The sequence below is a fragment of the Coenobita brevimanus genome, chromosome 29 (assembly GCF_032717465.1).
Source record: "Coenobita brevimanus isolate Jiangsu-jjx chromosome 29, ASM3271746v2, whole genome shotgun sequence".
In the NCBI taxonomy this organism is placed as follows: Eukaryota; Metazoa; Arthropoda; class Malacostraca; order Decapoda; family Coenobitidae; genus Coenobita; species Coenobita brevimanus.
The window spans coordinates 44,856,165-44,869,494 of NC_136982.1; the positions used below are offsets into that span (position 1 = coordinate 44,856,165).

Consider the following 13,330-nt stretch of genomic DNA (forward strand, 5'->3'; position numbering starts at 1 on the left):
CATCACTAAATTTTCTTATTCTATCCTACCTACATATAATATCTCATCTCCACTGTTCTCACCCATCACTTTTAAATGCATGCCATGACAGTGTCTCACATTCATAGCTCAACATGGATAATAACATACCCTTTATGCATTCACAAAACCCCAACCTGGTTTCTTGGTAGAAATTATACATTTATATTATAAGGTACATTAGTTTTTGTACAGCATAACATAACAATACAAAATTTGTCGTCGGTTTTCATACTATCCCCTTCAGTGTGATGATATCTTTTATATTTTATTCTTGTTAACATCAGATGATTTTATTCTGTTTAGGGAGACACTTCACAGTCAAAGGGCAAGAAACTATTCAGTTTAGGGGAGGAACCTCACAGTCAAAGGCAAGATACTATCTCCACGTACGGCTGCCCTAAGACAGATCTTCCCATGCTATGCATACAGTAACTGTCTGATGTAAACAAGAAATAAATTTAAAGGATGTAATCACACTAATAGTTAACCTCATATAATCTTTACCTTTCACAGTTATGGACACAGTTAAGTACCTTATCCTGACTAATATCAAACAAAATTTCAAATAAAACTGAAGATAAGGCTTAGCAGTCAACAAAGTTTAAAACACTCATTAACCTTTACACCGCTATGAATGTATCTGCCAATGTAATCTATTCTGGCTAATATCATGACTATTCAGCTGATGGAAATCCTTGGCAATCAAAAACTTCAGGAAAATAAAACATAAACTCTATGTTTCAAAAGTCTACCTAAATACTGAATGAAACTGACAGGCAATATTTCCTTCACACCCTAAATTCAGTGGCTGATTCTTTAGGTCATTCTTGTTACATCAAAACAATTTTATTCACTTTGGAATAGATTTTTCAAACAGGAAGGGTTTGATATAGCCTTCCTTAACTTCCTCCCTTCTATGAAACTTTTCCAAAATGAATAAAATTGTCTGCTGGTTCTATGATTAATAATAGCAGTAGCCAAGTCCCCGGGTTCAACTAAAATATCAATCAGTGGACTGTGGGCTGATGCTACCCTCCTCCTGCAGTCCACCATCCTCCATTTGGGGGAATCGGAGACAGCTGAGGGACGTTTGTATAACTGAGCAGTGGAGGTGCTCAGCTTTATCAGTGCCACTATGTGAGGGCGTCTCTCTTCAGCACCGGTTGTGTAATTAAAAAGGAATATGCTTGACAGAAATGAAGGGGTAAATTATGTAAGGTCTTTCCTACAACTGAATAAAATAATTGTATACTCACTATAAAAACATCATCACTGTATTAAGGGGTGAGTATCAGATCTACATAATACTGTAAGTAAAATGTAAAGAATATTACATTAAAAAGAGGGAAGCTGGCTTATCCAAATCCACATATAAATGTGGATGTTGGATAAAATTTGTGTGACTTCTGAAAAATCCAAATTAATCCTAACAACCTTAAAATATATCTTTGCTATCTAGCTTTGGTTTCACTGTGAGTAAAAGAGAGAAAATAATAGAGCTGCATGCAATAAATATGACTTTAAAAATTAAATTAGTAAGTATGACATAAAATATTCTGTAATGACCAAGAAGATATCCATGCAGAGTGTAAGTTGCTTCATCATCATTAGCATTGTCTACAAATGTGACAGTTACATTACTCAGAATTTAGTAAATGAATGAGATAATACTACCTGTTCTAATTTACAAAATACATTAAACCACTGAGTGGCAAAAATGCATATGACAGAAACTACGGAAGTACAAAACTTATAATTCGCTAATGCAATCCTATTGCTAATTCACTTATTATAAAAAGTAAAGGTGAATTAAGAGACTCAAATACAATGAAATATAAAAATATAATGGAGACCTGATAAATGACATCTTATGTAAGAGTTTATATTCATCAGAAGTCTCTTAATACCGTACATGTTGGATACAATGAATATGAAGTCTATTTTCCTCTCAAATTCTTCTGGAAAATATCTTAGAATTAGGGGACAAGGTTGATTTCTGCATGTTAATCTCTGGTGACTGAGATGATGAGAGAACAATATGGCTTATGGATTTCTTCTGCTGGCAGTGAGGGGAATCTGTAGTCTTGGATATACTGATTATAGTTTGCTTTGTTTCTGGTTGTAGCTGTGGTAAGCTCAATGCACCTGGAAACATCGTCTTACTGCCCAGGTATTGGACATCATCTCGAGGTGAATCGTGCATCTTTTGGGGGTTTATTTGTGCATTCTTTTGAAAACCTGACTCAAACCGAGTTGCATGTAAGCTTTCATAGGCATTCTCATTACCTATGGGAATTTTGGTATTCTTGAGACTGACAACACTAGTTCCAGTTATCTTCTGTATACTGCCTGTCTCTATGCTGGTCTGATGAATATGTGACTGTGAAGTGATTATGTTATGGTTGAAGTTTTCTGAGAGAGGCATCCGTGGTTTGAAGTTCTCAGGTGATGCAACAACACTCGATACTGCACTAAGAATGCTGATTTGAGGCAGTTGTTTATTTCCCTCAGGGGTACTTGTCTTTGGTCCCTCTGTTAATTTCACTTTATTAGGCTCAAGAGCGGTTTTGAACTTCTGTGTGGCTTTGGGCCTGGTGTCATCTGGTGTGCTGGTCTTTGGTGTTCCTTTGGTCAGTTTACTGTCTGCAGGGTTTTTAAGCTGTGGTGTTTGCTGTCCTAAAGACTTGGTAACTTTTTTCTCTGTATTAGGTGCCACATTTGACTGAACAGGAGTATCAACAGGCTTTCTAATGGTTGGAGTTGTTGGGGTAGTGGCTTTGGATCTGAATGGACTTTTCAAGCGAGGGGTATCTTTGTTGTCCTCTTTCTTAGGCGTAATGACATGAACTCTGGGCCTGCGGAAGACTTTTATGCCAGCCTGTAGTGCCTTAGCTGTGCGGTCCTGCAGTGAATTCCTTCTCTGTGGTGTCTGTCCTTTCCTAAGTGGTGATTTGAGGGGAGTCCAATGGGGGTTCTCAAATCTCTCCCGCAGCAGTGAGAATTTGCGTCGTGGGCGGATGTTGACTCCCAGTGGTGTGTTCATGAACTGATGAGGTGCAGATTCTATGTTTATGGGTGCTGCTTCTTCATTTTCAACATTCTTAGCAGCCTCTTCTTCCCTCTTTCTCTGTTCATCAATCAGTTCCCTGACTTCTAGTAATGTTTTATTGTCTGGTACAGAAATAGCTCGCACTATCTCCCTGCCTGAGCTGTGTGAGGTATGATGAGATGAAAGTGAGCCTATGGAGTAATTTCTTCTCATTCTCTCACTATAGTACCTGAAGGACAGATCAGACATGGTAGAATAGTAAAGGTTACACAGAGATTCTCTGGCACGAACATCACCAATAGTGACGACTAGGGAGGATTTATTACCTGTGGAGGTTGTATGAAGTGATGTCTCTTCTGATTCAGGCTTATTTACATCACCAATCCAAATAGTCTCATAATTGGGAATGTTGTCAACAGAACTAGATTTATTAATAGTTCTGTTGGCTCTGAGCTGATTGAGGACATCCATCAGTCTATGATCAGTCTTTACATCAGCAAAACTGACTGGTTTTTCAGCCTCTTCCTCTGGCTCCTCAAGGCAGGTGTCCAATCGGAATGCACTCAAATCAGGTAATGATCTGGACAACACACTCTCACAATCATCAATCAAACTAACAGACCTTCGGGATCTTCCTTTCAATATGCTGTTATATTCTGAATACACAGTTGAGGCTATGGTACTGTCAAGGATTCTGAGTCTCTCCTTGAATGTACTGTCATCATGTAATCTGGTTTCTATATCTGAATATGTCTTCCAGTGTCGGACACCCCACATCTCCCTATTAATATTAACAGCACAAATGTTCTCATAATCATGTGGAATGGAAGAATGAGTGGTCTGAGTTTCATTAAGATTAGGCACCACCAGATTCAACGACTTGGGTGGTAGATTCCTCCTCTGAATATCCTTCTCTTCATATGTGTTCTCATACCCCGAGTGTCCATCAGAGCTGACCCCCGATGACTCCGTTTCAATAATGTGCATTCTGTCTATCACTGCTAATTCGACATTTGGGACATGTGGAGCAAGAATCTCTGGCTCATTCCCGCATTCAGGATTGGTTTCTGCTAGCATGATATTGGTGAAGGTATTTACCATGCTACTCGAAATATTTGGCAGTGAAGTAAGCCTCATGTCAAAGTCCGAGGTGCATCTCCTACCGCGAGAACTGGTTCTCAATATACTAGCACTTCTATGATGCACCTCACTTCCACATATATCATCCAAACTAATCTGACTTGTGTAGTCTAGACGCAAAGGAAGACCAACACTATTAGGGCTAGATTTCACTTGTGAATGTCTCAGTGAATTGAACTTGCTATCTTTAGATCCTATATTATTGTTTATTTTCCTATTAATATCACTATTTTCAGAATTTTCATTTCTTCCACAGTCACCAAGATCTGGTTCACACAGCCTGGTACATTTGACTTCTGGCACCTCAACTTCCTCCAAATCTGTCATTTCTTCCTGACTAGTATTTTGATTTATTTTTCTAACTTCAGTTACATGGAGCTCAGGATTACAGTCTTTCATATTTAAGGCAGACAACTTTGAGTTCAGCTCCCTAGTAATACTTCTCTCAAAAGAAGTTGGGCTTACCTCTAAATCATCTCTCTTTTGTCCAGAGGAGATAGCATCACCTGAAGCTCCCTCAGTCTGTTCTTCCTCATCATCTCTGATCTGGATGTCACTGTTACAAGAAACATTTGCCAGCAAGTCCTGCACAGTACACATGGTCCCGGGATGTTTAGGTGGAGATTTATAAGTGATGGTGGCATCAGGAATGGCAGGGATGGTATCAACTGATGAAGATGACCTAGAGCGTGGGGGAGACGTCTCAAGGATGACTCCTGGTGCTGATAACACACTGTTGAATGAGGGAAAATATGAATATTCAGACCATATTCGTTTCACCTGAGCTTGGCCTAAAATTGCTACTTCTCCATTTTGAATGCTGACTAACAAAAGATTAACCACAGAATACTGTGGCACTCATGAAGTATGGGAAGTTGTTGTGCCAGAATATTTTAATTTTCTTCCTTTGGGTTACGTAAAATAAGCTGCAAAAGGACAAAATTATGGGCCAAGTTGACGAGAACCAATTGAATGATGGATCATCTTCTATGGTTTTATGTCTGCTTTCTATGTAGCACAGGTCAGATGGGTTCAACTGATAACACTCCTCCACCATGATCTACTCTGCATCAGCTCTAGTAGTACCTCTAGATATGGGGTCAGCATACATCACCTCAACCCATGTCTTCCTTGGGTAAATATAGGGAACACACATAAACTGGCTAACTGAGTGCTGGATGAGAGAAAATACAGATAAACTGGCTAACTAAATGTTGGATGAGGGGAAAAGAATGAAAACTGATTGACTGACTGCTGGATGAGGGGAAATTTAGGTAAACTGACTAACTGGCTCTTGGATGAAGGTACAGCATTACAGACAAGAAACATACATACATACATCATCTAATCAGATTCTTAAAAATTCATTATCATCATCCTGCCTCTTCCCTCTCCCTCCTCCCCCACAGGTGGCATAAAGCACAGTCCAGAAAGCAAGGAAAAGAAAAAAAAGCACGACAGTGGCAGAACTGATCAAAAGCATTCCCAATGAAGTGGACCATACACTTATTTACTCACCATTGTCAACAGCAGCAATGACCAACTACCACATATTGCCTGATATAATGTGCACAATTTAATATACTGATGTGGATGGATTGGAAAGTATTATAAAGGTATGGTACCGTACTCTGAAATGGTTTGGACATGTGGTGAGAACATAGAATGGAAGACTAAATAGGAATGTAAGAAAAGGAAGGGAGATGATGGATGAGATGGAGGGCTGGGGAGGAGAGGTATGACTTGCAAGTGAGGGGGGGGGGGGGATAAAGGGAAGACAACTTGATGGCAGGGGACAGAATGAAATGGAAGTGGTCTGGCTGCAGTCAATCCTCTGGGATTATGGCAACTGGCTATAGATACACGAGAAGACAGTTCATTGTTCTAAAGTATGATAAACTATTTGGCTTGGCTACTAGAAACAGACCACAGCCAATTGGTTTTATGTGAGACCAATGATCACCATACCCACCTATTAAAAGAATTGCAGCCAAACAGATAGATACTTAAAACAGAATTAAATATCGGAGCAATCAGCATCATTCTCACCTATTAGAAGGGTTGCAGCCAACTGGATAAAGATACTTAAAATCTCTCCGCATGTCTAGTGAATTAGAATCCAGGTCCTTAGAAGCTTTAATGATGTTACCCTGACTATCTTCTCCCTCCTTGGCCACTCCTATCTTGTTTCCAAAAGGCTTGATGGGACCAACTGGGTGCAAGAACCGGTAGTAAGAAACCATGCATATCAAACCTGAAAAACAAAACAAAAAGATTCATGCAATATAATTTCCATCAAAGATTCAAGTATCATCATCATCATCCTGATCCTGATCCTTTTCCCATCTAAAGATAGGGTGAGATTCAACTAATGAGTCAGGTGTTCCTGCAACTACATCTGGTTGGTTTTTACATAACAGAACTGAGCCACTTGTAAAACCTGAATGGCATCATGGCTGCATGTAATTAAATGAACCCTTCATTATGAGGCAGCAGTGAGTCTCCTTGGCTACAAGTAAAATCAACTCTCCAGTATGAATATATCTGACCAACTGAGCTAAAACGGGTTAGGAATCTTCGTCAGGTTAGAAAAAATGAGCTATAACATTCTTAAATGCGATAACTGTGTGACTAAAACTAAACAGAAAGACAAACTACAGCTATCCCGACAAGTATTTCAAAAAAACAAGAACAATAATAAAAATAATAACAAAATTACATAAAAAAATGGGAGACGCTGTATTTAGGTATGCAGATGCGTCCAGCAATTCCCAGTCTAAATCAATATTGTTCACTATTTTCATTAGTCCAGAAACCTAGCCCTGTGGATCTAATGACTATTTTTTTTCCCCAGACGATACCCTTCCTCTAAAATATTATGTTGCCATTCCAATTTCTACATTCAGGTGGTGTACCTTCAGTCACCAAACCACCTGGCAAAAATAGCCTACTTACCAAGACTCAGACAAGCAAGGACCACAGCCAATGCTGTATTCTTGACCCACAGCTTATGGGGACTAAGGAAGTAGTAGGTGAGAGTTAGGCCAACATTCTCCATCATCATAACACAGTAGAACACCAGCATCCTCCATCGTGCTTGTCCCTCCTGTAATAAAATGTAGGTCAAGGTGAAATACCAAGTTAAACACCAACCTCTGCCACTGGGTCAGTCCCTCCCTTAATAAATTGTTGCTGGTGTGGCCCCAGGCTCATCCGGATATGAACCTGATGGACTACAGGGCGATATGCTCCTCTCCTGCCATTCACCATCCTCCTTCCCAGGGATTGAGAGAAATAAGGGACCATTTGTGTAATTAGTCAGTGGACCTGCTTGTAAATATCAGTGCCAGCACATGAAGGTGTCCCTCACCAGCAATATCCATCACAGTAACATCCTCCATTGCGCTTATCCCTCATGCAATAAACGTTAGTAACTACTGTATACAATATACAACATGCAGGTATATACAAGTTACAGTCTCTTGACCATTCCTTTATTGTCCCATCGGCACAGGGGCCTGGGGCTATGCTAATAGACAGTTAATGAGGGAGTGACCAATCACTGGGCCCTGAGTGGCATCATATAAGCAATAAACCCCAACCATCCTTATGGGCGAATCCAGCTGGATCACCAAGTGTCCATTTTTATGGAACCACCCCATGCATAAATAGTTTCCTGGACTATGAAAAGCCATTAAATTTGTCATTCGGTGTCTTCACCTAAAATCAGCACTATATCGAGTGTAAGGATGGTAGATGCCTGCAACTACAACCTATATTACAAATATATTAATCACAAAGTTTGATATTATATGAAATACCGTATGATACTGTCCTAATAATGTTCTGACTTAATTTCCCAGAGCTGAATTAAACAGTACAGTGTTAGCAAGAATAAAGTAACTATATACTGTATGTGCATCCATAATGATGATGATGATGCCCAATACTTACAATACTACTCACCTTGAGGTTAAAGAAGCAGAAACAGTAAGTGATGGCCATGATGAAATTGAATGTATGTTCCTCCCACTTTGTCTTGCTGAACTGAGTCTTCTGTGTCACAACCCAGATGAACATGACAACAAAATGCAAACCTGTGTGACAAGTGGCCATTAACAGCAGTGCAGTTAGATCTGGCTACCTACCATCCTACCTGCAGTATCTACTTATCTGTTTCCCTTCCTACCTGTCTATAGCCAAACATCTTTATCCCAGAAGGGGTGGCAACAAATGAATCACCTCTATGTTACCCTGTTCTCTGTCATCAAGCTTCCCTTTCTCCAACTCATACACACTCCCTCATACAACTCTCTGTTCCATCCCTCTATCTCACCTTTCGTCTCCCCATACCCCTCCCACCCTCCACCTCACTCATATACTGTACATTCTCCTATTTAATCTCTCATTCTTCATTCTCAGTCGTAACAAAATCAAATCAATGACTTCATCTCAAGTCTTTTTTGGTCTGCCTATCGCAACCTTATCCCCGATGTTCAAACTTTTCACTTCTACACCCAACTATCATCCTTCGTCCTCTCCGCACGCCCAAAAAGTTAATACAGTATTGTAGTTCCAAATAAAATCTGATTCTCAGTAGAGAATCAAGTGCACTACACAGTAAATGTAACCATGACATCATACCACAGCCAGCACCAAAATGGCCATTCTCTATTAAAATGTGAACTCTAAGCCTGAACAAACACTGACCTAGGATAAAAACAATCCATGCCTGGAGTACAGTGGTGGCCAGTGCAAGAGCAGCTACTCTGGCAGCTATGGTGCCAACCCGCCATGCCATCTGTAGCACCATCCCCATCACTGACATCTTGTGTTTATTAGGCCGGACCTTACGCATGGCCTTGGCGTATGCTGCTAGTCCCCATCCTAGTGATACTAACGAGGACATTGCAGTGATTCCTGTAAGAAAAGAACAACAAGTTGCTATAGTTAAGCTAGAATAAAAAGTTATATTTTTTTACTTCTGTGATGTATGGGCCAATTTATGCTTTGGTATACTTTTTATGTACCTCAGTAACAATAAAATTCAAGTGGTATGTGCATTGCTAAGTTGGTTACTACCTTGTATACACTATTCAGAATAAATGGTCTACTGAATGTATAAAAGGCATGTGCACAGTACAATACAACACTGTAATCTGTGCTTCTGTGGCCCCAGATTTGACTACAGTAAACAGTCAAAATTTGTATTAAGAAAGAAGTAGCTGCAGTCCCAGATTTATCTGAATGTGAACCCAGTACACTGTGGATTGAAGCTGTCCCTCTGGCATTCCACCATCCTCCTTTTAGGGGACACTGAGGGAGCTGGGGGATGTTTTGTATACGGTAACCAGTTAGTGGAACTGTTTGCTCATATCATTACCACTATGTGCAGTTGCTCCTCTCCATCAACTACATAGAGCAAAGAAAGTAGCTACACTATACAACCTTGTCCATACAGAATAGTTGTTACAGGAGAGCATTATATCTGTCTTTCTCCACCACCTACATAAAGTGCAAAAAGAGTGCACAAACCTGTCCATTCAGAGCACTTATTAAAGGAGAGCATTATATTTGTCCCTCTCCATCACCTACATACAGGGCAAAGTGAGTATGGTCTACAAACCTGTCCATACAGAAAAGTCATTACAAGACAGCATTATATACAGCTGCAACACCAGCTGTGGTGCTGCCTCCAGGAAACACTCGAACACACGCAGGATGGATGCATCACACTGTTGATACAGCAGGTCACGGAAGTCATCGGGGTTCTGAGTTGTCCGGGCTTTGATCCCCGCCACAAACATCAAAATGTACCTGCACCAGATATAGTAACTACCATTTGTGATGTATTCAGGATAGCAACAGTACGACACCCTTTTTACACTAACTTGGCCCAAATTTGCTACATTTTCATCCTGAATTCAGACCTATACGGGATTTAAGATAGAATAAAGTGCTAAGCAAGAAAATGTGGTACAGAAAACAAGTACCGGTACAGCCACGGTATTGTCTTATTCTGCCACTGAGATTTGTGAAATAAGCAGTATCCATCCATCCATCATCCAATCTTACCTTGCGGCCAAACACTGGATTAGCTGGTTCCAAACCTTCCTTGTCCCAGTCAAACTCCTTTTTCAATAACCAGCTATAATGCTCTCTCCATGCATTTTTAATATCCCCCAGTCTTTAACATTTAAATTTATTTCATGAATATAGAGTGACTCAACACACATTTTAATTTCTAAAAAAAAAAAAAGCCAATAATGGCAGCTTGGGAGCCCCCTGGTGGCTTCAGGGGCCCTATGTAACCACATAATTTGCATATAGTAAGAAACAGCATTGGTAAAAAGATGTCATCAGGCTGAAAGAGTTAATCAGGACTATTTCTAAATCATTCAGGTTAAGGATAACTTAGCTAAAAAAAAAAAAAAAAAAAAAAAAATTTCTGCTCCTTATTAACGGCTTCAATAGGATGATCACCAAATGTAACCCCACTAACCCAAGTCTCAAAACTGTAACATATAGCTAATGGTCTACACCAAAGCAGTCTTCAAATTCAAACACACAGATCCAGCAAAATACTATGCATTTAACCTCAACCATTTCACTTCTTTCTTGTAACAAATCATAGATAGAAAGGCAGCCATGAAATGCTACCACTCCTACAATTTGAATAGTCATGACTGCATAAAATATGATAAGCCTTACTGGTAGGAATTAGCCTCCTTGTTTTCTAATCAAATCTACTTTCCATTCTGGCAATATACTGCCCTTAACCAAAATGAAAGGAGTCAGGAAACTGTTAATTAAAACAAACATGCACTATGTTCTTTTCAACCTGGCCTAAAATTGTCATCTCTCCATCATGAATGCTGTGATGAATCAATACAGGTACATGTACCGGTATATCAGTATTACAACATGATGTCTGAAACGAAGAGCTGTGGAATGGACAGCCATATCAATGTCTTTTTCTCTCACTGACCTATGTAAAATAAGCCGTAAAAAGACAAAAATCTGGGCCATGTTAAGGTGAAAGACCTATACAGTAGTTACAATAAGCCTCACATACCGATGAAGAATACCCCACAGGCAGATGTTGGCGATCCAGTGCATCTTGGTGATGCGTTGTGAGTCACCAGTAAGGTGCCACCTCATCGACATCACTGCTACTACCACTGCCGTCACTGCCACCAGGGTCAACGTCAGTCCTGCCCACACCACATACCCGCTAAGGAAGTACCGCACCACTAAATTCACATCTGGAAGTGAGATACTATTACTCTGCTTCTTCACTCTAAGGACATCGTTATGCAGTACTGCACCACTTATTTCAAATCTTGCCCAGAATGATGGAGAGGGATGCCTTCATGTGGTGGCATCAATGTGCCTGGTTATACAAATGTCCTTCGATCCCCTCTACTCAGGATGAGATGGAGACGACAGACAGATAAATGAGAGAAGGGGGTGTAAGTTGGATGGAGGGCAGCCAAATTGCAGAGGACAGGATAAAATGGAAGCAATCAGTCTGTGGCCACCCCTTATGGATTGAGTTCCTGACTACACAGATTGATAGATGGATGGGTGGATAGACAGATAGATATAGACTGAAATTCCAAACAGCTTATATTCAAGTCTACATCAAATTACTTTCATTTGCTTATAAGTCATAGTACCTATCTACTGATTTGTGAGCATTAGTATTTACTGATCATAACAGAAGGAACATAATATTACTGGCTTAAATGCAACCATCAATGAAAAAAAACAAATACACCAATGCCTTAAACTAAACAATTGTAAACATCTGCCACTACTTTATGGCTATTTTTATGGATACTTTTTTTTTTTCATATTCAACTGTTTGCCAATACTATACTTGTGTTGGGCTATGCTTAGTTACACTGACTGCATATATCATACAAACGTACTGTATAGCCTACCTGTACTTGCTACTCTTGGTCATATATTCCATAGGCTAATAGCATACAGCACAATTAACGCAGCATTCCATAACAACGTAATATGACTTCCAAGCCAAATCTATCATGCTAAACATAATGGGTATATGTTCACGTAAAAACATTAGCACTGCTCACGTAACCAGTGGCTTACCTGTTCCGACGTCCGCAACAAGTGTCAGCATTGATGTCACCATAAAAGCAGCATCCAGCACCGTAAAGGAGGGCATTTTGACGATTACCACTTTGCCATCGGTGCGAGGAGGCGGCTCAGAAGGTATGTGTGAGCCCGGGTCCTCATCTGAACTGACCGCCATGACGACCGTTGCGGGATCATTCACACATGTAGAAGGTAAACAACGATCCTACACACGCCTACCAACCAATCCTGTTATCCTACGTATACCTTTTTTTTTTTTAAACTTCAAATTGGCCTAAAAATTGCTCCTTTCATCTAAAATTATGGGATGGAACAAAATATTAATACTAGAATATGGTGCTAGCCACGAAGAAGTAGTACGAAGACTGCAGAGCCGTCCTCGTCTGCCACTGGGCTTAGGTGAAATAAGCTTCAGAAAGACGAAAATGTGAGTCTATGAAGGTGGAAGGAGTATATACATCTCTACTCTTCCTTGCCCCTCCTTTCTTTCTCTCTTCAAAATAAATTTAACCAGCTAATACAACAATGTCCTTTTAACTTCCCTGGCGGTTGGTACGCCTTGCACCAGGTGTTCTGCTTCATTTCTTCAGAATGATGCCATGTCCTTGCCAAGCCCCTGTATTCTATTTTGCCTGTCCCATAAAATTTTATCACATATGTCTTTTCTGGCCAGTAAAACACCTCTTATCGTCTGTGGTTTGACAAGTACCCATCCCCTGGTACAAGGGATAGGATTTTTTTTTTTTTTTTCAGTTGCAACTCCAGATGTAAGGAGGCTATTGTTGAACATCTGCTCCTGCCCTACAGTGACGATGTCTACCTACAAGTATGTAACCAAGGAGGGGAACGGAGGGAGCGTATCTCCCCTCCCTTGAAAATACAGAGGCTCATATCTATCCGGAAAGGGGTGGCCACAAATGAATAGCTGGATGCCCTGACTCCAACTCACCCTTTTCTCATAATTATATCTCCAGTCCCCACCCCATCACTCCATCT

General features: G+C 40.2%; 1 protein-coding gene across 1 annotated transcript; it reads right to left on the reverse strand.

The window, feature by feature from the left end:
- Positions 1-1,969: 1,969 nt before the first annotated feature.
- LOC145395042 (uncharacterized) lies at positions 1,970-12,491 on the reverse strand. The gene is made up of 8 exons (XM_080268786.1): positions 12,329-12,491; positions 11,286-11,475; positions 9,837-10,027; positions 8,921-9,130; positions 8,177-8,307; positions 7,166-7,316; positions 6,260-6,464; positions 1,970-4,943 (listed from the first exon to the last, which is right to left on the reverse strand). Exons 1-8 carry the CDS (start codon positions 12,489-12,491, stop codon positions 1,970-1,972), a joined length of 4,215 nt encoding a protein of 1,404 aa, XP_080124912.1.
- Between the last annotated feature and the right edge of the window lie 839 nt (positions 12,492-13,330).